Below are 25,365 nucleotides of genomic sequence, written 5' to 3' on the forward strand. Positions count from 1 at the left end.
TTGGGGTTTTAGCTCAGGGGGAGGGGGCTTGCCTGGCAACCGAAAGGCCCTGGGTTCGGTCCCCAGCTCCGAAAAAAAAAAAAAAAGAAAGAAAGCAATTGAGTGACCTGAAGTTTTTAAATTCTTATTACTTGAAAGGTATTGTTTTTACATCTTCCAAGATGCCCCAGGAAAGGAAAGGGACAGGTTAAGTTATTACTTAAGTGAGTTATTTCTACATCACTATGGGCAAAACATCAGACACATGGAACAGAATACATACTTGTTGTGACTCTTGGTACACCGTGATGGGGAGGACATGGTGCTCATGCCTGTGAGAGCATGTGGTAAGGCAGCTCCCATCATGGCCGAACAGGAAGCTGAAATCAGCTGAACCTAGGGGAAACTTCAGAGGCCCATCCCTGGGGACCATACTTTCAACAGCCAGGCATTACTTTCTCAAATGGTCCACAGTCTCTCCAATAATGCCGGTAGCCAGGGAATGAGGACTATGAGAGACTACGGGGAGTACGTCATAGTAGAACCGCGACAGTGGCCAACTGGAAGCAATTGTTTGGAATGAAAATTATTCAGTGTTTTTATTCTATAAACCTATAGCACAAGCAATTCAGGAAGCCCTGTTGGGGATGGAGAAACACTCAGTGGTTGAGAGAGCTTGCTGCTTTTCCAGGAGGCCACAAGTTCAGTTCCCAGCATCCACATCAGGCAGATCACAACTGCCTGTAATTCCCACTTCAGGAGATCTGATACCTTCTGGCCTTCACGGGCATGGTGCGCGTGCATGTGAGCGCCCGCATGCATGTGAGCGCAAGCGCACATGGGCATGGTGCGCACAAACACACACACACAACACACACACACACACACACACACACGCCTCTTGTAATCTCACAGGACTTGGTTTTGATGAGGGAGGGCTCTGTTCTGCAGAGTGCAGGCTGCTCCGCTGAGCTGCTTTCAACTGCTACCTTCCTGAGACACTTGGCTTTGCCTCTGTCCAGTGCTCAACTTTGCCGCAGGACATGGGGCCGGTGATCTGACCCACCACAAGCCTCCAGTCCCCACCCTACCCTGCTGTTCCGTGCATCCCCTTTCCCTCCAGCTAACTGGTACCAGGCTAAGGAGCCTCAGGGCCACAGTTTGGATATTGAAGACTGAAGGATCTCAGGAGTCAGTGTGGACCATGCACGTGTGTCCAGGCTGCACTGTTTCAGTTTTACTTGCTTAAGTGTTAACTTCTACACTTGTCATGGTGAGGGAGAAACCTAGTCCTGGGGAAGGAAAACTGAGCTTGCCTTTTGACCACTCTCCCTAATAGATGGTTTGGGTAGTGACCCCCCCCCCCACCAAGTCATGTCTTCCTAGAGGTACAGAAACAATGTTTGAAATGTCCTCATAAAATCAAGTGGCGGTGGCACAGAGTGGCCTTTAATCTCAGCACTTGAGAGGCAGGCAGATGTATGAGTTTGAAGCCAGCCTAGTCTACAGAGTGAGTTCCAGGACAGCCACCGCTACACAGCAAAACCCTGTCTCAAAAACAAAACAAAACAAATAAAAAAAAAACAACCCAAAACCAAAACAAAACAAACAAAAAACCAAAACCGGGGTTGGGGATTTAGCTCAGTGGTAGAGCGCCCTGGGTTCGGTCCCCAGCTCCAAAAAAAAAGAACCAAAAAAAAAAAAAAAACCAACCAAACAAATAAATAAGTAAATAAATAGATAAATAAATAAGGTCCTCGTAAGAGGAACCCTCATGAAAAGTCCTGGTATCAATTGCTCTGAGGATAAGAATGAAGACTGAATTGTTATAAAGAATATTTTTTCAACCATAGATGGTCGTGTGAACATTGATTTTTTTTTTTTTCTTTTTGAGGTAGGGGCTTGCTACATAGTTCTAGGTTGGACCTCAAACTTGCAATCCTCCTGTCTTAGCATTCCAAATGCTGGGATTGTAGATGGGTACCACTACACTCAGCTCTAATAATTTTATTAACTTAATGTGTGGTGTTTTGAACTTGTCTACCGGGAAGCTATTTCAGCCCAAGGGGGAGCTGACACACTTAGACACATTGTTTCTACCCTGTGCAGTCTGTAAACCGAGCTGAACCACGCTCTTGTGGAAGGCTGCTTCACACTCAGGTGCCAGGAGCGCCTCATCTTCAGCTTGCTACGCAGACCAAACTGGGGAGGGGCAGTCTGTCAGATGGCTGAACTTGGCTGAAGGTTTAATTTACAGCCAAAGGTTTAATTTATTTATCAACTGCATTTGCTAGAGAGCTGCATTTGTTGGTAATTTGAAACAAAATTACCAGCCACAGTACATTATAGTATAGAATAGAGTTTATTCAGGGAGTGGGTAGGAGAGTTGAGGGGGGGAGGAGGAGGAGGAGAAAGGGGGGAAGGGAGGGAGAGAGAGAGAGAAGAGGAGGAGGAAGGAGGAGGTGGAGGAGGAGGAAGAGGAGGAGGAGGAGGAGGAGGAAAGGCTGGCCATGAGCAGAGAGGTGGGGTAGGGGAATGGGACAAAAGGGGGAGGAGTGTAAGGGAGTAAGGTCAGGAGAGTAAGAGAGTGAGGATGGGGCAAGCACCCCATTTTATAGTGAGTCAGGAACACCTGGTTGTTGCCAGGTAACTGTGGGGCGGAGCCCAGACTAAATGCCAACAATGTCAACTGGTGATGTCATTATTTGTTGAGGTAACCATATTGTCGTTATGTCATGGGTGCAGCTTCCCTATCAAATAGAGAAGACATCACCTTGCAGCAGCTGTCCTGGGCCTCTGGCTCTTACAATCTGTCCACTCTGCTGTCTGTGGTGCTCTTATGCATTAGTGGTAGGAGTTATGTTGTAGATGTGTCATTTAAGGCTGGTCAATTATTATCTGTGTTTTGGCTGTTTGTGGCTTTATGAAATGGTCTCCTCCTGCTGCAAAAAGAAGCTTCATCGATAAAATGTGTATATTTTAAAATTACTTTTATTTTACATGCATTGGTGTTTTGCCTGCATGTATGTCTGTATGAGGGTGTCCGGTTCCCTGGAACTGGAGTTACAGACATTTGTGAGCCACTTTGCAGGTGCTGGGAATTGAACCTGCATCCTCTGGAAGAGCGGTCAGTGCTTTTAACTGCTGAGCCCTCTATCTCTCTCTCCAGCCAAGATGCATACTCTTTAATGCTGTATAAGCCATTAATCAGTTTTTAGATTTATTCTTTTAGTTTATATGTGCAAGTGTTTTGCCTGTATGGATGTAAGGACACCAGGAACATACATCGTCTGTAGAGGCCAGAAGACCTGTCAGATCCTCTGGAAATGGATCACAAACACTTGGGAGCCTCTTAGTGGGTTCTGAAAACCAAACCCAGGTCCTCTGGTGAAGCAGCAGCTGCCCTTAACACCTGAGTCATTTCTCCACCTCATTGCCTCCAACCCTCGATCCTCTTGTCTTAGCTGGGATGACAGGCCTGTGTCATCATACCCAACTTCAACTCAGTAGCTTTCTATGGGGGTGTTAATATTATTATAACCTCCTCCAAAATTAAATGGGTCTTACTTAAAGGACCATCTGTAACAATTAAAGGGCTTTGGGGGAAGACTCTAGACAATGAACTAAAAATAAACAGTGTCCTTGTTAAGTGTTTGACGTGTGGAACCCTGGTCCTCATGGAAGGCAGTGAGATGTATGCCCACCACAAATGGTGCTGGATATGGACTGGACGCTGTCTTGGTTATGCTACCCTCTCAGCCTGGGAAGTGGCATACTTAAACTTTATAGTAGACTCACTTTAGAGGTTAGGAAAAATATCATGGGAGAAGCTGGTCACACATGTCACCAGCTAACTACTGGGTACAGATCGGCCCAGCCTATCTCTAAACCTAGGCTGGCCTAACTGTGTGCTGTCTCCCCAAACTGGAGGTTACCAGATTCATAGGACAGTGCATGTAGGGAAACTTCTCATGGACAATGACTGTGAGTTTATGATTCCAACAATGTACTTATTTATTTTTTAAAAAAAGATCTATTTTATGTATGTGAGTACACTGTTGCTGTCTTCAGACACACCAGAAGAGGGCATCGGATCCTATTACAGATGGTTGTGAGCCACCCTGTCATTGCTGGGAGTTGAACTTAGGACCCCTGTAAGAGCAGCCAGTGCTCTTAACCACCGAGCCATATCTCCTGCCCTGTATGCTTATTTTTACGGATGCATTTTACTGCTTATGTGTGTGTTTCTATGTGCATATGCACGAGGGTGCCTAAGGAGGAGGCCAGGAGAAGGTGTCAGATCCCCTAGAGCTGGAGTCACAGTGAGTGCTGGGAACTGGACTCTGGTCCCTTTTAAGAACTGCAAGTTCTTCACCACTGAGCCATCTTTCCAGCCTCCAATGTCAAAATCTATGAGTAATTCAGTGTCTTTTAAGTCTGAGAGGCCTTCCTCAGATTGCTTTCTGCTATGTTACTCTTCGCCTCCCTGCTGGGGAAAGTCAGGTGAATTTGAAATTAGTTTCCATACAGAAGCTGATGCAGCTCGCACCAAGCTGTGAGAAAGCGCCCCTCCCCTCCTTTAATCTGGCCTGGCCCACGGGAGGCCAAGCTCCTGTTTGGTCTGAAGGAGCAAGGCACGCACATCTGGGATCCACATGGTGACTCAGGAGGCCGCCAGGAGGAGGGGATGGTTCACAGCAAGGTGAGAAAAAATAAAGCTGAAATGAGACAAGACTCTTTTAAACATGAAAAGGAGAAGAAGTACCTCCAAAATTAAATCCAAAATGAATTTAAGGTAATGGCCGGTATCTTGTCAACAAGCAGGGCCATCCAGGGAGGGCACAGGAAGCTGTGGAGGATGGACCAGAGAAGGAGAGAAAAAAACGCGGCCGGCACCAACCTGGCTTGGATCCACTCAAGCACCCAAGGGACACAGCGGTATGTTTTCACAGCTTGTGTCTGTGTGTGCACACGCACGCACACGCAGGCTATCTAACCCCGTGGTGCTCGTTTCGGTTTCGATTAGAGATGAGATTTGGGTTGGTGCGTCCTGAATTCGATGCTAAATGAGGTGTAAACCACCAAGCCACAGGTCTTCTGAATTAGGGTTTCCATGGTGCCTGTGTGGACCAGATGCAACTCCCAGCAGCCTTTGTCCCATGGGGAAAACTGTTTGTCCCCCTCACCGGCAGAGATGCAAGGAAAGATGCCAATGGCGATGGTTCAGAAAGCCTGAGAGCAGCTATGGGTCTGTCCGTCCATCTGTCCATCCATCCGTCTGTCTGTCTGCTGTGTCTATCCACTGTGGGGACTGTCCATTCCTTCCTGTTGTTCACTGATGACCACTGTCACCTCCTTGGTATTGCTTTGCTTTTAAACAGTGTGCACCCATCAACCTTGCTGTTAGCCCCTTTGCCAGTTGAGAGGTCAGTCTGATGTGTAAAAAGAGAGCTGGCATTTTTGCAGCAAACTGAAGCTCCAGTCAGCTTAGCTGATGATCAAATGTAGGTCAACTTCTGGGGGTTAGGGGGTGTTCTCTACATACCTGTCCTAGAGCAGGTGGCCCTCTCACAGGAAAATGGTGCAGAGGGTCACTATTTACACAGGTGGGGCAGTAGCCCTAAAGACAACCAAGCCTATAGGCTATGCCACATGTATGGCTGAGTGATACGGATTAGTGACCCTGGGTTATGTAAATCCTTTGGTCATCCTCACTTCCTGAATCTGAAACTCTGGGCTTGGGCCAATCTTCCAGGGACTTCTGGTGTAAGACCCTAGCTTGAGACCCTAGCTAGGCACCAGCTCAACTCAGGCATTAGACATGCACGTTGAATTGGGAGCTCCATTATGGATCTGTTAGGACAGATTGCCTGACTTCAGTGTTTTGCACACCAGCCCTTTCACTGAGCACACACACCAATCACCATCCCGCCAAGAGCACTGGAGACCAAGTGGCTTTGTTGTGTTTGTGAGCTCACATGGAATGTGTAAGGGACAGTGGCCACAGGGCATTGAAAGACCCTAGTGTGGAAAGCAGAGGGAGACTTAGACTTGTGTGTGTGTGTGTGTGTGTGTGTGTGTGTGTGTGTGTGTGTGATTGCTGCTGTCAGTCCATGTTGTGTTGCACTAATGGAATATCTGAGGCCCATTTCTCACACTTCTGAAGTCTGGGAAGTTCAAGGTCAAGGGACTTGCATCTGGAGAGAACCTTCTTGAGGCATCCATCACTCTTTGACGGAAGGAAGGAGGGAGAGGGGAGGGACAGAGGGGAGGGGGGAGAGAGAGGGGAGGGAGGGAGGGAGGGAGGGAGAGAGAGAGAGAGAGAGAGAGAGAGAGAGAGAGAGAGAGAGAGAGAGAGAGAGAGAGAGATTATGAGGGAGGAAGGAATAGAACAGGGCACCTGTATACACAAACTAATCTTTCTGCCAGCTACCCACATCCAAGAGAAGTCTACTGACCCATTCCAGAGGGCAGAGCCTGGTGGCCCAATTACCTCCGTATGGGTCCCATCTTTAGCAGCTGTGCACCAGGCATTACCTCCAACAGGTGGATCTGACAGCCCATCAGACCACAGCCCCTGCCTTTCATCACTCAGCCTGCAGGCATACGGCCTGAGCAGGGGCACAGTGACCAACCTGGTCACTAAAAGTAAACCAGTGTGCTTCCTAATCAAATGGAGGGCCCATCCCCTAGGCCTCAGACATTTCTTAGCTCCAACCCCTCTCCCCCAGGTTGATAAAGCCAGTGAGGTCTGAGCACAATGTGCATGGCCGGCTACTTGGAGGATTCTCAGATAAGCCCGCTGGTTCGGCAGGCGCTGTGTTCTGCTGCGCCCTTGTCTTTTCCCGGATGAGGGTGTAGCTCAGGCAGACAGCCCAACAGGGCACTCTGCACAGAAGCTGGGCAGAGGTGAGAGAATCTGGGGCCAGGAAAATCGGGGAAGGGATAGGAAGGAGACGGAAAGGGACAGCAAAGCATTTGGAAAAAGTCACTAGTCACAGAGAGATCTGTTGGTGACTCTCATCAGTTTGGTTTTGCTCTGTGTGTGTGTGTGTGTGTGTGTGTGTGTGTGTGTGTGTGTGTGTGTGTATGTGTGTAAGCCTGTGAGGGCCTGGAGTCTTCTGCATCACTCTCCACTTTACTTTTTGAGACAGAACCCCTGACTGATTGGGCTAGACTGGCCAGTGTAAGCCCCGGTAATTTTCCTTCCCCAGTGCTAGGATCGTTGGCATGTGCTGTTGTACCCCAGCTTAGCTTTTTATGTGGGTACTGGGGATTTAAACCTGACTCATCCTGCCTGTCGGGTCCCCATTTACTGCACTGTTATTTCTCTTGTCCATCCTTGTACGTTGTTCAACACTAAAGTATTATTTTAAATATTTTAAACTGGGAGGTTGTGGTGCATACCTTTAACCCCTGCACGTGGGAGGCAGAAGGAGGCAGATCTGGGAGTTCAAGGCTGGCCTGATCTCATGAGAGAAACCCTGTCTGGAGCATGAGGTGGGGAGGACTTTAAGACAGCATATGAAGCAATGGGTTTCCTTGCAGCATCTCCGCACGATATGCCATTACACTTTGCTGTCCTCCTCCCCACTCACCCCTCCCCCCACTCTAGCTGCCCGTCCTCTCCCCATACAGTCCTCTCTTCTGTGCTTCATCACTCAGAATTCTATCACACACCCCCGATTCAGCCTTTCCGTGAGATCTCTTTCCTCTCTTTGTTGGACCCTTTCTAGTCTCGTGATCTATGCACACACACCTGCACACACACACACACACACACACACACATACACACACACACACGCACTAGACACACACACACACACAAGACCCAGACAAGCACACACAGACACATATGTATACACACACATACACACATATACATACACTGCACACAGACACAAACACCAGATACACACCCACACTCTCACACATAGATGCAAACACACACATAGATACACACACTAGACACACATACCAGACACACACACTGGACATACCCACACACTCACACACTTACATAACACAGACACACAGATCACACACACACACACACACACACCAGACATACAGACATTCACACACAGACACACATAGACTCACAGACACATACACTCTCACACAGATACACACATGTACACACATATACACACACACATTCACACATACACTAACACATGCAAACATACACAGAGACACACCAAAAAGCACAAAAGAAGGAGAAAACTTTTTCCCCTTGTGATCCATTATTGCTCAAGACCTTTTTATATGATCCTGGATATATAAGCCCTGATGTACTTAGACATTTGTGAATAGTAAACCATAGCGACATTTATGTTAACAGTTTTTGCTAGCACATGTCACTGGTTATTAAAGACAAATTTGCGCACTAATGAGATGATCGCTTATTTGTTTCACATAAAGAATTAATTCTAGGGCTGGAGAGATGGCTCAGAGATTAAGAGCACTGTTTACTCTTCCAGAGGTTCCGAGTTCAATTCCCAGCAACCACATGGTGGCTCACAACCATCTGCAATGGGATCTGATGCCCTCTTCTGTAGGCATGCAGGCAGGCAGAAAGCTGTATAATATATACATAATAAATAAATAAATATTTTTTAAAAAAATAATTAATTTATATTGAATATTTGATCCTTCAGGACATAACATATTCAGTGTTTATCATAGTCAGTAGATCTTTAGATTTTATAATCTCCAATGCTGAAAATGTCACTAAGCATATGTATATAACAATGAGAGCAGAAACCTTGTCTTCAATGCCGAGGACCCTGCCAAGCCTATAGACAGGGTAACGGCAGAAGTATACAGTATACATGATGATTAGTAGCAGAAGCATGCTGGCAGCCATTCTAAAATCATTCCGGGATTCTCCTCTAATCCCTAATCAAGATTTATTTAATAATATTTTGAAAATGCCAAATTCAAATCGGTAAGCAGTTCAACTAGTGATGTTTAGAGTCAAACATTCCACAGAATACCATCCAAAGACGTACTAACTTGGTAGGCACATGCTAAGGGGAGGGGCTGGGGAAATATTCAGAATTATTCAATTATGTTGCAACACTTGGTGAGCTCCACATTGTTGCTGTACGTTATGTGAGGTTATGACCCACTGTTTGAGCAGCTGTGATCTATAAGAGGCTGTGTGTTGTTAAAATCGAATGCTTACTTCTAACCTTAACCAAATATCGCTCTCCTGCCCATCCACACACTTGCCTACCCTCATGACCCCCACCCACTGACTCTCCCATAGATTCAAAGTCTCACTGTCTACCCGTTGGTCCGTCCCTCTCCCTCTAGCCATCTGAATACCTACTTATCATCTAACTACTCATCCATGTATCTACCTACCCACCTGCCTGTCCATCAGCCTCCCTATATACTCATTGGAAATACACCACACGTTCATTCATTAGAAATCTCTCATTTATGGCCAGTGAAATTGCTCAGTGGTCAAAAATGCTGGTCTTGCAACCTGGTGATCCGAGGTCGGCCACTGTAACTCACAGAAGCAGCAAGATTCAGGGTACGCGTCTGCAGTTCAGTACTCTGGTAGGCAGAGGCAGGATTGCATGCGTGTGGTGTGTGCCCCCTCCCCAAATAAGTAAACATTGAAAAATAATATATCTTTAAAATCTCTCATTTAAAATAGATATGATACTGTATGCTTCTAATCCTACTTCATCACTGCTTCCCCACTCAATCCCTGCCTCCCCACCTCTTCCTCCCAACCCCAACTCTGCCTTCCCATCCCATCCCTGCCTCCCTACCCCTACCCCTGCCTTCCCACCCCTACCCCTGCCTCCTCATCCCTACCCCTGCCTCCCCAGCCCACCCCTACCTCCTCCCCCCACCCTTGCCTCCCCACCCCACCCTTGCCTCCCCACCCCACCCTTGCCTCCCCACCCTTGCCTCCCCCCCCACCCCTTGCCTCCCCACCCCACCCCTGCCTCCCCACCCACCCCTGCCTCCCTACCCCTACCCCTGCCTTCCCACCCCCCCCTGCCTCCCCACCCCACCCCTGCCTTCCCCACTCTACCCCATCTCCCTCATCCCACTCCTGCCTCCCCACCCCACCCCTACCTCCTCCCCCACCCTTGCCTCCCCACCCCACCCCCTGCCTTCCCACCATACCCCTGCCTCCTCATCCTACCCCTACCTCCTCCCCACCCCTACCTCCCCACCCCATCCCTGTCTCCTCATTACCATCTGTTCTCCATGCCCAAGGCCTCTTTGGACATTTGCCTAGCTTGTAAATGCTACAGCATGTTTTACTCTCAGCTTAAAGGTGATCCCATTTTGCCAGCATAGACCACTCTGTTAGTCTTCCTCCCTGACTCCTCAGGGCAGAGGTACTGACAGAAGAGCCTCTGTTCCCTGCCTCTCACAGACAGCTTGAGTCTCTCTCTCACTCTCCATTTGAGAAAAGCTGGGGTTCCAGGAGAGCACATTGTAGCCCAAGACCAGCTTGTGAGGCAGTGGAGGGGAGGTAGAGTGTGACCTGGTTGGGATCTCACTGTCTGCCCCTACCCTGTGTGTGTGTGTGTGTGTGTGTGTGTGTGTGTGTGTGTGTGTGTGTGTGAGTGTGGTGCGTGTTGAGTGTATGTGTGTTGTGTATGTATATGAGTATGAGTGGTGTGTGTATGTGTCTGTACATGTGTGTTGTGTGAGTGAACATGTGTGATGTGTGGTATATGAGTGTGTGTCTGGTGTGTATGTGGGGATGTGTGTTGTGTATGTGTGCTGTATGTGCTATGTGTGTGTGCTGTATGTATGTGAGTGTGTGTTCTGAGTATGTGAGTGTATGTGTTGTATATGTGTGTGTTGTATATGTGTGAGAATGTGTGATTGTGCGTGTGATATGTGTATGTGTGTATGTATGTATGTGTGTGTGTGTGATATGAGTGTGTGTGTGCCCTGCAGAGCCTCCCTGGTTCTGAGAGAAGGCCTGTAGAGAACTCAGTCTATCACACTTGATCAGCTAGTGTCTTTTATTAGGAATGGAGCTGAGTGGATGTCTTTGTGGTGGGATCTAAATGTGCCTAGTGTCACAGTGGAAAGTGAGGTCCCTTTGTCACGACATTCATGTCACAGCACTGTATGCTTGCTTCTGGATGTCCCTTTGAGGGTCTCTCCTCCTAGTCTGCAGACCTTGTGTTCTCCTCCTATTAGCTGCCTGCCCCTTGTGGTCTCTGGCCAGCCCCTCAGCCCCTTGCTGTTCCTCACACATCCTGACGCATTCCCACCCTGGGCCTTGGCACCTGCAGGTTCTTTGCCTGGGAACCCCACGTGTCCCTGCCCACTCCTTCCCTTCAGGTCTTTGCTTGATTTAAGGGTTGTGCCTTGGCTATCTCCTCCCGTGCTGGGGGATGGATGTCCATCTGTGACTTTAGTTTCCTTTTTAACCCTTACCACTTCTGAACATAATTTATATTTTATTCTGTTTTCTTTATCTTTCATTTTATCACTGTATTTCTAGTGTGCAGAAGGGGGATTGACATTCAGCCTTTGATATGTCACAAAGACCAGAGAGATTATAAGATATGTCTGTTCACATATGTACCATGTCTGCATGCGTGCATAAGATACATTTCACATATGTACCATGTCTGCATGCGTGCATAAGATACATTTCACATATGTACCATGTCTGCATGCGTGCATAAGATACATTTCACATATGTACCATGTCTGCATGCGTGCATAAGATACATTTCACATATGTACCATGTCTGCATGCGTGCATAAGATACATTTCACATATGTACCATGTCTGCATGCGTGCATAAGATACATTTCACATATGTACCATGTCTGACAAACTCAGCATGCAGGCAGGGCTTTCTGTCACCTGCCGCCCCAGGTGGAGCAGCTGTTGTCCCCTGTCCTCTGTTCCTTGCTGCCATTGCCTCCTCCACCCCTGCAGATGTCCTCTGGCCGTGTTCATACCTTAGCACCTCTGCAAGCCTTCTCTATGGCGACAGTGGAAGGACACTCTATCTCCCCTCAAGGCTCCTGTGGTCCCTGTGCTGGTGTGTGCCCCTTGGTTTCTGGTGGCTCTTTTACCTCATCGTCTCAGAGTAGCCCAGAGCAGGGTCCAAACCCACTGCCTGGCTGGGGCTCCTGCCTTTATTTGGTTGTTCGTTCATCCATTTGTTTGTTTGAAGACAGGGTTTCCCTGTGTAGCCCTTGATGTCCTGGAACTTACTCTGTAGACCAGGCTGGCCTTGAACTCAGCGATTCACCTGCCTCAGTCTCTGGAGTGGTGAGATTAAAGGTGTGTGGAGCACCCCTGGCCTGGACTCTTTTATGTGGAATATCCGTGCTCCTGACCCCAGGCCTCCATCACTCAGTATCCGGGCTGGTGTGTTGTTGTTTGTTCGTTTCCGAGTTCTTTTCTATCCCTTGTTGCTTGTGTAGGCTCCTCCCTTTTACTTACATGTTTTATCCTCAGCTCATATCATCTGATTTAGACTGAAATATCTCCAGGGCAGAGGATTCTCCTGCTGGTCCGTATGCATCTCAGGGACAGTTAGCGAGAATCGGTGTTACCAAGTCCATGGCCATTGGCTTTACCTTTCCCTGGCTCTGGCATGCTGGCTTCTCCCGTCTACTCACGTTCAGTTACAGGTGAGCTTAGAAGGGACTAAAGGCTGTCAAGTGTACAGTGTCCCTCTCAGATGCGTTGGTGAGCAGACAGTTGCTCAGAGTGGCCTCCTGGCCTGGCCTCCTGTGCCCTAACACTTCTGTTCTTCATTTGGGGGTGGTTCTTCCTTTACTGTGATAACAGTGCCTTACAACAGACTTCTGCCAAGCACAGTGAAACCCATAGTGTTTATGGCTGTGCAGCAGAGAAGAAAGGGAATTTGGGGAAGGAAGAAGGAATGAAGGAAAGAAAGAAAGAAGGAAGGAAGGAACGAACAAACGAAGGAAGGAAGGAAGGAAGGGAGAAGGAAGGAAGGAAGGAAGGAAGGAAGGAAGGAAGGAAGGAAGGAAGGAAGGAAGGAAAACCCAGCTGCTTTATCCTTCCACTCTTGTTCTTCCCGCTATGTCTTGCAGACCTTGGGCAAACCCCAATTCTCCCAGGTTTCGGTTTTCATGTCTAACTGGCCCTTTGAGGGTCTGAACTTCCACAGGGCTACGCTGTTCCATAAACACGCTAAGTTATAGAAAGTGTATACAAAGTGCTTCCTTTAGCAGCTCTGCGACTTATTTCCACTCGAAAGAAAGCCACGAGCCATTTACAACTGTTTTGGTCGAGCTGTTGAATGAGAAATGAAAGCAGAGTCAAGAGAGACGTCTGTCTCCCAGGACGAGCCTCCGTGCTGCGGTTAGAATAAATCCAGGTTTCCGATAACGCCATAGCTGCTTCTGTACTTATGTCATATCCTTAAAGAAGGGTTACCTGTGACATTGAACACTTGACCATTCCGTCCTATGTGAACAGAGTGGAGAGTGCTGGTCAGAGGGCCTTAGAGGGCATTACTGAGTCAAAAAAGCCATGGCTCCACATTTTAGCTTCCTACCCTGGCTCAGTTGGGCTCAGAACTTCTGCTTCAAGGGTGCAAGGCCAGCAGCACTAACACTCAGATGCACTAACACTGGTTCACTCCACTCGGGGCATTTAAGTGAGAAGACTTAGGGCCCCCTGTGGATACAACCAAGCACACACCCAGAATGTGTGAAGCCCTGGGTTCAATCCTCAGGACCATTTAAAGAAAAAGAGAGTTCCACTCATGCTTCTGAATATTCCCCCCCCCCCAAACAAAAGTCAGCCAGCAGCCTCCTATGCCCTCAAGTCCATCCAGCCATATCGTGAACGAACAGTCTATTTGGAAGCGAGTCTTCTTTCCAAACCTAGAAACTCAACAGAACCCACTGGGGCTGTTAAGATTTGTTCTGTAAGTTCTGTGTCAAGGGACGGGAACCGGCTTTGTGAAGATGGGGCAGTTGTTGCTATAAGATCTGCTGGCACTTAGCCAGATTTGGAACCAGCTGTTGGTTCTCCCTCCCTCCCAACTGCCGTTGGGGGCTTTTATTAGGCAGTCACCTAATTGTGGCAGACAAAATGCTGGGGCTCAGACCCTGTAGGTCCATCATATTGTGCAACTCCACTCTGCTCCCTGTTGGATCCTAGGGCTCCGAGATGTGCCACAGTCCTTCATAGTACAAATGGCACTAATGACCTGGAAAGACAGAGCCAAATGGGACTGTGGCTTTCCGGGACTTCTGGTATTCTGCTCTCAGACAGGACCATGCTCCCATCTGATCTCAGGAGATGGCTTTCGTTATGTTTGTATTTAGTGACTGGATGGTCAATAAAACCAGGAGGAGCCTCAAATAAGTTCCTTGTTTGATTTTCTTTCCTTTTAGTGTCTCTGCTTCTGAATAAATAGAGGCTGATAGCTTTTCCCTTAATTTCACACACACACAAAAAAAATGTGTGACTCTCCACTCACGTCCAGTGTGCTCAAGCTAATGTAAAATGCATGAAGTTCCGATGACTGATTGTCCCCGGGAGATAGAAAGAGGGAGTGCAGACTTCTCAGCAGACACTGGTGGCTTTTATACTCTGCTCCTGGCAGATAATGATGTAGATTTGCTTAAACCCTGCAGATGCAATGAACTAGCTGTGACCACAGGGTCAGTGCCAAATGGGTGTGTCCTCAGTGTTAGCCAAAACGTGCCTTGTCCCCAAGGGAAACCGGCCTTGGGATTCCCTGCAGTTAGACACCAGGGACCTTATGAATTCAGATGATCTTCTCGGTGAGGTAGTACACACCTTTAGTCCGAGCATTCAGGAGGCAGAGGCAGAGGCAGAGGCAGAGGCAGAGGCAGAGGCAGAAGCAGAGGCAGAGGCAGAGGCAGAGGCAGGTGGATCTCTGGTTTGAGGCCAGCCTGGTCTACAGAGCTCGGCTGGGGAGACTAGGGGCTGTTGGAGGGGTTGGGGATGTGAGGGTGTTTGGTGAGATTCAGATGATCCAAAATATGTTTGTTCTGACCACGTGGTCTGGCTGCGTAAGAAATCAGGGCCTTGGTGACATGCTCCACAGACTGACTTTTTCATTGAGAAAAATGTCATGTGGCTGAGGAAACCACAGAGCCAGCGAAGGACCTGGGCAGAAGCTCACTGAAGAAGGAAAGTACTTGGTGTGGGGTAAAGCATGGGGCAGAGCTCAGCTCCCCAGCACTCACATAACAGAAGTATGTTTGTCACACGCACATATGAGCAGAGCAAAACACACTGGTAGGTTGTGTGTGTGCGTGTGTGTGTATGTGTGTATGTGTGTATATATATATGTGTGTGTATATATGTGTGTATGTGTGTGTGTATGTGTGTATATATGTGCGTGTGTGTATGTGTGTATATGTGTGTGTATGTGTGTATGTGTGTGTATATATGTGTGTGTGTATATATGTGTGTGTGTATATGTGTGTGTATGTGTGTGTGTATATGTGTGTGTGTGTGTGTGTGTGTGTGTGTTAGAGTAAGAGGCCATCAGGCAATGGAGTTGGGGAGAGAAGGTAGGGGAGGCAGCAGAGGGTAGGGTGAACACACTGTGTTAATGTGAAATTTTCAAAAAAAAATTTCTGGGTACTATGGTGCACGGTGCATGGCATTTGGGAGGCAGATGCAGGTGGATCTCTGTGAATATTCAAGTCCAGCCTGGTCTACAGAGTAAGTTCCAGGACAGCCAGGGCTACACACAGAGAAATCCTGTCTTGAAAAAAAAAAAAAAAAAAACTCGATCATAATGATTCTAATAATAAAGGTGGCACAAGAAGTAACCATGTTCAGTTTTTAATCTGCTCCATAAAACCAACGTGAACCCTTTAACATTGTATAAATAAGTCAGGTTTCTCTTTTCCCCTCTTTTCCCTCAAGACATTGGTACAAATAAGTAAGATATAATGGTTCTTCCAAATGACCAGTTTCTCTGTACTGGAAAAGAGGCAGTGTTTTGTGTGCTGTCCTGTAGCAACATAAGCCTGTTATCTGGCAAACATACATATTTGATTTTTAAAATCTCTTTGTGTCTCTCTGTCTCTGTGTGTCTGTCTCTGTTTCTCTGTGTCTCTGTCTCTGTATTAGTCTCTCTCTCTCTCTCTCTTTGTGTGTGTGTGTGTGTGGTGTGTGTCTAGAGGCGAGGGCTCACTATGTAGCCCAGGCTGGCTTGGGACTCATGTTCTTTCATGTAGCCTCCCAAGTGCTAGGATTGGGGTGTGTACCACACTACTTTCGGTTCATTTCTCTTGGTGAGGAGTGTAAATCCAGTACCCGTGCCTGCTTGTATCCCATCTCAGAACCCGGTCTGTAAGGCATCTGAGATCTCTGGTGGCTGCTCTGCTTCCAGTGTTCTTTGACTCAGAGGTCTGTATGCAAGGGGTTTTTACTGGGAGGCACACACAGGACCTGTTATGCTGGGGGACAGGATCTTCATTCCAGGTATAACACAGGGTCGAACCCAGCACAAGGTCTGCTGTGTGTGCTTGGCACCTCCCTAGGCCTGGCCCTTAGCCTTCAGCAACTCCCAGAGACGTTAGGGACTTCACTAGGACACTTCTTTCTTCCCCTTCCACACCTGTACCCACCTCCCTGCTGTAGTTTATGAGCCCAGGAGGAGGCAGGTTTGACACAGGGACACAGGGACAGCTGCAGACAAGTTAGCTCCCCAGACAGTAAAATGTAAAGAGGGGGGAGGGGCGACCTTTGAAGTTTGCAAAAAAGCATGACTTTGACCACTTCCTTTTCCTCTTCACCCGGTGTCCCAGGTATTATGCTGAGAGCAACTGCCAGCTAACTTTACAAGGAAGGATGCATTTCCGTCCCCAAGATCTGTGTCCTCAGTGTTTAATGCAGCTCTGAATGGCTGGCTATTGGTGTCACAGGAGCCCTGGGCTGAGCCCACGGGAACCCTTGACTGGAGGTTCCCATGCAGAGAACACTCCGGAGTCAAAGTTTAAATTTGAAGATACCACAGGGCTGGCTTTCTTCCTGTATGTTTCCCATGTATTTTCTCTGTATTTGGCCTCCTTGAACTCAGGGGAGGGCTGGTAACCTAGTGGACTGAACTGTGGCACACGCAGAATTTCTCCTCTTAATTTCATAGCTGAGTTTTAGTCTCTGTTCCCTCCACTCTGTTTACAATATTTTTCTGTTTATAAAAGAATTCCAGGAGTTTAGAGGGTTGTTTTTTGTTTGTTTGTTTGTTTTTTTTGTGTTTTTTTTTTTTTTTTTTTTGGTCACCTTTTGACAGTTTACCATGAAATGTCTCAGAGGAGAGAGAGAGAGAGAGAGAGAGAGAGAGAGAAACAGACAGACACACAGAGAGAGACAGAAACAGAGACAGAGAGAGACAGAGATGGACAGACAGAGGAGAGAAGAGAGGAGGGAGAAAGGAGAGAGAGGGAGGGGGAGGGGAGGAAAGGGGAGGGATGGAGGAAACAGAGAGAGGGAGGGATGAAGGGAGAGAGGGGGAGGGAAAGAGGAGGGAGGGGAGGAGGGAGAGAGCACAGAACAAAACAACAAATCTTACTTCTGGGAACTGCCAACCTCAAGAACCTGTGAGGCAATCTGTACCTGACTGGCTATGTGGCATCAGCAGGCCCTGAGCCCTCATTCTCTGTCTCATCCTATGACAAAGAAGGCCAAGGAATGGAGTGTTGTGAGAATTAAATATGGGAGTATAAAGGAGTTGATTAGAAGGCAAATGTCTGGGGCTTCCCTTCACCCTAGCTGATACTCCCCAGTGTGTGGTCCCTCCCCATTGCTGTGGTAAAATAACCAGGTTAAAGCCACTAAACTAAAGGTTTATTTTGGCTCATGGCTTAAGGGGATATAGTTCATTATGGTGGGGAGGCATGGTGGCAGGAGCTATTGACGGACTGTGGGAGGTGGGGGGTAGACTGGTGGGGAGGGGGAGCCTGCTCACTTCTGGACAGGTTTCTAGTTTGCTGGGGTTTTTGTTTGTTTGTTTTAACCGTGTGTGTGTGTGTGTGTGTGTGTGTGTATACACTTTTGTTCATGGTTGCTCATTTGCTTAAGTGCAATTGGTGAGAAAGTGTGTGCCCTTGTTATCACGTGGTGCATTGTGGGAAAGGGTGTGCCTATGCACCCTTGTTATTACATGGGCACAGCTCATAGATGCATTGTGGATGGTCTGTTTCTTCCCCTGATTAATGTGTGTGTCTCTGCTACTGATAGCTGACTGTGTGTCATACAGTTCTTATCAGTGACGCTGTGTTGTAAGCCTTCCTGTTGGAAGGGCGACACCTGTCCTTTTAATTCTGTTTCAGCCCTTTTCTCCTCTTTCTGGCTTTTACTTTTCCATACAGGTTAGAGTACACTAGTCTATGTTTATAAAGATTTGGATGGAATCTTTTTAAAACTATTTATGTATTTAGTATGTGTGTGCAAGCATGTGTACACTTATGCACTTGCCACAGAATGCATGTGGAGGTGACAGGGCAACTGATCTTGCCTGTCCCTTTTTTTTTTTTAATAGATTTATTTATTTATTTTATGTATATGAGCACACTGTCACTGTCTTCAGACACACCAGAAGAGGGCGCCAGATCCGATTACGGATGGTTGCGAGCCACCATGTGGTTGCTGGGAATTGAACTCAGGACCTCTGGAAGAGCAGTCAGTGCTCTTAACCGCTGAGCCATCTCTCCAGCCCTTGCCTGTCCCTTTTTGAGCCTGTGTCTTCCTCTTCCTGCTGCTGTAATGTTCTGTGCTCTAGGCTGTGTGGCCCATGGCTTCTGTCTTCCTGACTCCACCCACTGTTTTCCTGAGGCATGCTGGGATTACAGATGTGCACCAATGACAGGTGCACCCCCAGATACAAGCTTTGCATCTGGAGCTCCAGGATTTGAACTAGGCTTGTGAGACTGGCGCGCTGCTTAACCCAGTGAGACGTCTCCTCAGCTCTTGGCTGGACTCTTGGTATGAATTGTGTTTACCTATAAATCCATTTTACTAAATACACGCCATCCATGAATGTGGTTAGCTGTTGTTGTTTCTTTAATAGTTAGATATTTGATTTCTTCAGTGACACTGTATAACTTTGAAGTCTGTGTTCTGTGTGCTTCGCTGGGATTCTACAGACGATCTACTTGCTTCTAAATGGCATGTTGACCTTGTGTCTTGTATTCTCACTGAGTTCCGTTGCTTCAGGTTTTTCTTGCTCTCCCTCCCAGCCCCTGCAGGAAGTGTTTATGTGTATCTTAGTGGCGCTCAGAGTCCAAGATCTCTTCCCTCTTCTGTAGTTCCCATCTCTCATCACTATGTCCCACTTTCTCTCTGATGGTCTGACTTAATGCCTGAGGTGGGGCTCTCTGATGGTCTGACTTAACTTACTCCAGCCCGAGGTGGGCGGTGTCTAACCATCTCTCTTCTCTGAGTGAGGGTGGACACAGCCTGGAGTCCTACACTGAGGGCGGGGCTGTCATGAGGTGACAGAGGTGACATGAGGGGCCAGGACATGGCTGCCAGGCTTGATGCAAAGGGCCCGTGGGAGGACATTTGTAAGAAGACTTCTCTCGTTTTCTTCCAAGACTCTTCTGGATCGGCTCACGAAATGGAGAAAAAGATGTCAACAGTGGGAAACTGCCTGGAAATTGTATCGAGGACTTGAGGAGGTGAGGTGTGAGGCTCTGCCTCATCTTTGGGTGATCTCTCCCGTGTTGGGCCTTGAGAACAACTTTAGCCCTTGCAAACGGTTGAGGTCTCAGTGGGATGTCTATTTACACACTGCACATGCATGTTTATCTATCTCAGCCTTAGGGGCTGGCACGCGCCCTCAGCTCAGGCGTTTCCTCCATCCATCCTTCCCCTCCAGATTCACAGTCTCACAATTTCAAGGTCTATTTTCTTATTTTTAGACCATCCCTCCCACCCAGTGGTCTGTCATTTGCAATTGAATTGTGTATACTTTTTGCTTTTGTTGTCTTTTCTAAAGCAATTTCTAGCATGGGGATATAGCCCAGTGTTTTGAGTAGAGGTTCAGTATGCTTGAAGCCCTGGGTTTGACACCCCAGCACTGAAAAATAAAAAGAGTAAATGTTTAGATAAGTATAAATATTTTTCTCACTTTTTAAAGAGTGGTGTAGTTCCTAACAGTGTGTTTAGGTTTTTAAAATACTATCCTAAACAACGCACTGGCCGTTACCTTTAGCTGTTATTAAAAAATGACGTTTGGTCTTTCCAGTGCTGGGCTGGTACGGCTCCCTTGAGCTCCCCCCAGCCCCCACCGTGCTCCATCTCTTGGTGCTGTCCTTTGAGATGAAGGCAGAATAGCTTAAGTACTAACATCACACCTCCAGGAATGCGAGGTTGGGGAGGAACACAAGGGCAAAATGTCCACACACCACAGGCACTATAAACCAAAACGGGAGAGAGTACGTGTGACCTCTTAACCATCATGAAAAGCGGGACAGGGGACAGCTACCGCATGTGGCTGGCTTGCCAGTCTATACCAGGGTAGTCCAAAGGGGTCTGTGTCCCATTCTTGACAAATTCAAATGCTAGCTGCTGGGTGGATTGTGAGTATAAAAGATGTGCTCACGGGGGTGAAATGCGTCTTACAGAGCAAGATTATGTGTAAGACAAAGACGGATTCCCAAAGCAAGACATATCTCAGCAGGTTGTATCAGATGTATTTCACCTCCCTTGCTAACATGGAATTCTCCCGAAGGTAAGTTCCCTTCCCCTAGGAGACAGCATCTTGGGGGTAGGGGTGGGGTCATTCTGCAGCCCAAACTCAAAATCCCACTGGATTATGATGGGAACCACTGTACCTAGGTTTTTTCCCCTTCTCCCTTCCCCTTCCCTTCCTCATTCTTTGCTCCTTCCTTCCTCACCCCCTCCTGCCCCCCTCTAAACCCACATAGGTCAGGGACTTAGCGACTGCTTCTCAGTCCCCTTACGGTCACCTTAACTGCTTTTGTTCACGTAGACACCAAAGAACTGTCACTACCAAACAAAAGGAAGAGGAGTCTATGATCTAATCACAAGGGGGAACTTGGTGTAGTGAAAGACGGAGACAAAGGCTCTGCCACCCTGTGAGGCAGCGGAGAAATGTGGGACGGAAAAGGCAGAGTCAGGGCTTCATAGTCTACCCGGGGTGGGGAATCACTGAAGCTTCTTGGCGTGAGCTTGAATGCAGTACCCACTCCAGCAATGAGCACACACGTACTAGGATGGTCGCACACTTACCTGTGCACCAGCAGGGCCTCTGTGCACCGTTCCCTGGAGGCAGAACTGCTAAGTGGGGTGGGAGTGTGTGAGGTCAAAGTGAGCATCGTTTGTGAGTAACAGACTAGGCAGAGGTAATGTAGAGATTTACAAGCAAACACGCAGTGCCGAAGGCAGAGGCAGCCTCTCCACAGTCCGTATGCACTTTTCTGCAACTGCATGGAGATGCAGCCACTGCCCTCACTGTCCCCAAACTGACAAGGATGCAGTGAACCCCAGCGCACGGTCCAGGACGTAGCCTGAGTTGCCACCTAGAAGTTGAACTTGGTCCCGTCTGACTCTGGCCTGCCCTGTTGAGCTCAGGAAAGCAAGCAGGCTCTGTCTGCCAATGTCCTTGACTGATAGGGAGCTGCCTCTCAGAGAGCAGAGAAACCCAGTCCCTCATTCAGAGTCCACAGGTCAGAGGCTGTCAGAATCTGTGATGAACTGAGGCTGTGGTCTTCCTCCTCGGAAACATTCAAAAGCTTCATCCAACCTGTTAAAATGCCCTGTATCTGCTGCATTGGGAGGAGGTCCTACAGGAGACCAAGTTCTTTTCCAGTCAGAGGCTTGTGTGGATGGAGGCCTCCCCACCCCAACCCCCTACTCCCTTCTGGGAAATTTGTTCTCCTGCCACTAGGGTGTTTCCCATGAAACATTTAACAGAGCATACACCTGGGAGAAGCTTAACAGATTCTGGTGGCAAAGAAGCCGCTAGCTGGTCATTTGTGGGGCGGTGGGTGGTGTTGGGGGAGTGTTTCCCTCATTTAGGGACCAATTCTGGCCCCACTATTAGCATTTGAATCAGGCAGCCGAGTTGTTTTGATTGAACAGAGAAGGCGAGCCTTTGTTGTTGCAATTTAAGGAGTAAGTTGTTCTCTGGTGTCCTTTAATCAGCTCGAATGAGGGAAACAGCAACTGCTGTCTGGTCTGGGAGTGCTACCAGGCCCACCTCTAAGCCCCCCCCCCTCGTGTGAGCCCCAGATCCAGCAGCGCTTGGGGTCCCGTCCCTGCCCACTGCCATAACTTCCCTCAGAACTTCTTTCAGTGCCATCAAAATATTCTCTCTGTCTGGATTAAGCCAATCAGCACAGTCATGGGAACACATCAGGTCCAGACCACAAAGCCAATCTGCCCATTCCCATCTCACATATGGGGGCTGAAGCCAAGGACAGGGCCACTTGAACACCGATACCCTAATAACTTCATGCTCACAGCCCAGTGGGTTAAAGACCCGCCCTTTCCAGGGCACTGCGTACAGACCATTGCGGTATTTAATTTACATGACCTGGAAGTGTAATTTATTTCCTCCCCCCCCCCCCAGCTGAGGACCGAACCCAGGGCCTTGTCCTTGCTAGGCAAGCGCTCTACCACTGAGCTAAATCCCCAACCCCATAAATTACTTCTATTACTTTGGTAAAGTAACAAGAGCTTCAAGTTTTAGGTTAAAGAGACGATGGAAGGATGCGTTTGCAGAAATCCTCCATTTTCTTCCCTCTTTTCTGAGGTTGGCACTGTGGTTTATATTTTCTTACGTAGAGCACAGAGGGACTTAAAGATTGGGGGTTCTTGAGAATGTGAGTGACTTCTGGCACCCCACTGAGGGAAAAGGAAGTTGCATTCTGCTCCAGTCATAGCTTACTCGAGAGTCAGCTTTGTCTCTGCCTGCATCAAGTAAGCAGCTTTCCCCTCACATTTGTGCCTCCCTCCCTCCCTCCTTACTCTCCCGGAAATGGGAGATGGCCACCCTCTGAGGCTGGCTTCAGCCTCTAGGAGGCCTTGTGTGACAGCCCTCTCCCACCCACCCCTGGTGCACACAGAGCAAGTAACCCTGGGACTCTGACAGTGAGTTACATTCTCCAGCTGCAGTTCCCTCAAAGGAGCCACCCAGGGTCCTAATTAGCGAGCGTCCACCCACAGGCGGGTCTTCTCCAAGGAAAGCAGTTTGTCAAACAGCTGTTCCCAACTGATTAAAGACTGTGGGCTTCTACCTAGGTGTTTGTTGTTCCCTGTGTACAAAGACAAATGTCACCTGTCCTGTCCTAGTTCAGCTGAATCCAGCCCAGACTGCTTGCCTTTGCTCCCTGGTGACCCCGCAGATTAGCCCTGAGATCCCAGCTGTGTTGTGAGCTCAGCTGAGCCCCTCGGGCATGGGTGGCCTAATTCTTTGCCTCAGGTGTTCTGGGCACATCAGGACAACACAGGAAGCAATGGAAAGTATCCACAGACCTTGACTATGGCTGCACTCCTCAGCCAAGTTAACACAGAGTGGTTACTTATTGGTTCTCAAGCTTAGGACCTCACAAACAGTGCCAGGGCCTGGCAAAGTAACACAGAGACCTTTAATCCCAACACCCCAGAGGCAGAAGCAGGCAGGTCTCTGTGAGTTTGAGGCCTGCTTGGCCTACATAGTTAGTACTAGGCCAGCTGGGGCTATGTAGTGAGACCTTGTCTCATAAAAACAGACAGAAAAATAGTCCCAATTCGGTAACCCTGGATTCCCATAGAGCTGGTCTGAGAACCACATAAGAACTCCCAGGAGGACGTTAATAGAGGGATGTTCCTGAGACCACAATGAAGTCTATACTTTAACCTGGGACAGAGCCAAGGTTTATTCGAGGTTCCTCTGGTTTCTGGAGCTAGCCAAAGATATTAAAAGAAATTCCCCTGGGGTTGGGGATTTAGCTCAGTGGTAGAGCGCTTGCCTAGGAAGCGCAAGGCCCTGGGTTCGATCCCCAGCTCCGAAAAAAAGAACCAAAAAAAAAAAAAAAAAAAAAAAAAAAAAAAAAAAAAAGAAACTCCCTCCCCACGCACACAGTGTATACACATGTTTGCACATACCTCTACAAACACTCTTCCATGCACACACATGCACACATGCTCAAGCACACATGTACACACACGGATACACAGTATCCCATGTGTCTGTTGCCCCTTGCAGGTGAGGAACACTGAGTATCAGGTGCACCTTTCCCTCATGATGAGCAGTGTGGGACGTGTGTTTGTAACAGCATCTTTATAAAGGCAGGCAGCCCTCACCATTCACTGCAGACCTGCAACTAGGCTTGGGGGAGCTAGTAGGGTCCATTAAAGAATGCAGTCAGCCATTTCAGAGCATACTATCTTATAAGCCTTCCCTCTACCATAGTGTGCTCCTTCAGCTGCAGGCTCTCCCGGAATACACCCATTTTTCTGACAAACTTTATTTTTAATACATCGTAACGATGCCCTCTGAAATCCAGGCTACTTATACAGTATAACTACAAGCTTTGTGAGAGCTGTCTTGTCAGCGTGGCCTCCTGAAGGATCACCCAGCCAACTGCGGCATCCAGCCTGAGGACATGTGACTGCAGCCTCTGTGTACTCAAGGGGTGCTGAGCCTGACAGCTTCCTCTGTGTTTGCTTTTCTCGGTTTGGTACCACCCCGGGGCAGACTGCTGGAGAGAGATGGTCGCTTTGCAGAGATGGATGCTGAGCACAGAGCTAGAAGCCTGGTCAGTGTCCTGTGGGCCCAACGGCATCCATCCTGCTTGGGATGGTACAGAGGGGGCTGGAATGGGATGTATACTGTCTCCTGGCTACAAGATCCAGTTCCTGGAATTGTTACTCAAATCAGGATCTTTTGTGGCCATGCCCAGGGACAGAAAAATAGGTTCATTTGGGTTGTAGTGAGGTAAAATCTTAAGTCTAGGGGTAGAGCTGCAGCTGAGTTAATAGTCCTTGCCGAGCACACAGGAAACCTTGGGCCTCAACTCCAGCATCATGTAAACAGGGGATGGTGGCAAGAACCTGTAATCTTAGCATTTGGAGAGGTAGAGGCAGGAAAATTGAGAGCTCAGAGTCATCCTAGGGTACACAGTGAGTGTGAGACCAACCTGGGATACCTGAGGACTCTGTCTCAAAAGAAAATTATCAAGTCTACCTTTAAAACAGTACAAAGCTCGGACCACCCCACCTCCCATGATCTTCTGCTCTTTCCTGAAATACACCGGGTCAATAGGCCCGGTTATGGAGAAGAGATGGATTCCCATAGCAAATGTGAAGGCAGACCCAAGTGGTAGCTGTTGGTGATAAGGTGTAGTTTTTTTTATATAGTGGCACACATTAGACAGCAAAACATTTCAA

General features: G+C 48.1%; 1 protein-coding gene across 1 annotated transcript in view; it reads left to right on the top strand.

Annotated features, from left to right (window-relative positions):
* LOC116892813 overlaps nucleotides 1-25,365 on the top strand; it is a 63,480-nt gene that overhangs the window by 33,229 nt on the left and 4,886 nt on the right. Inside the window, 4 exon segments of the mRNA XM_032894691.1 lie at nucleotides 4,804-4,917; nucleotides 19,563-19,646; nucleotides 20,595-20,701; nucleotides 24,674-24,734. Coding sequence (XP_032750582.1) covers nucleotides 4,804-4,917; nucleotides 19,563-19,646; nucleotides 20,595-20,701; nucleotides 24,674-24,734 — 366 coding nt within the window.

Source organism: Rattus rattus, chromosome 2 (assembly GCF_011064425.1).
Source record: "Rattus rattus isolate New Zealand chromosome 2, Rrattus_CSIRO_v1, whole genome shotgun sequence".
NCBI classification, from domain to species: Eukaryota; Metazoa; Chordata; class Mammalia; order Rodentia; family Muridae; genus Rattus; species Rattus rattus.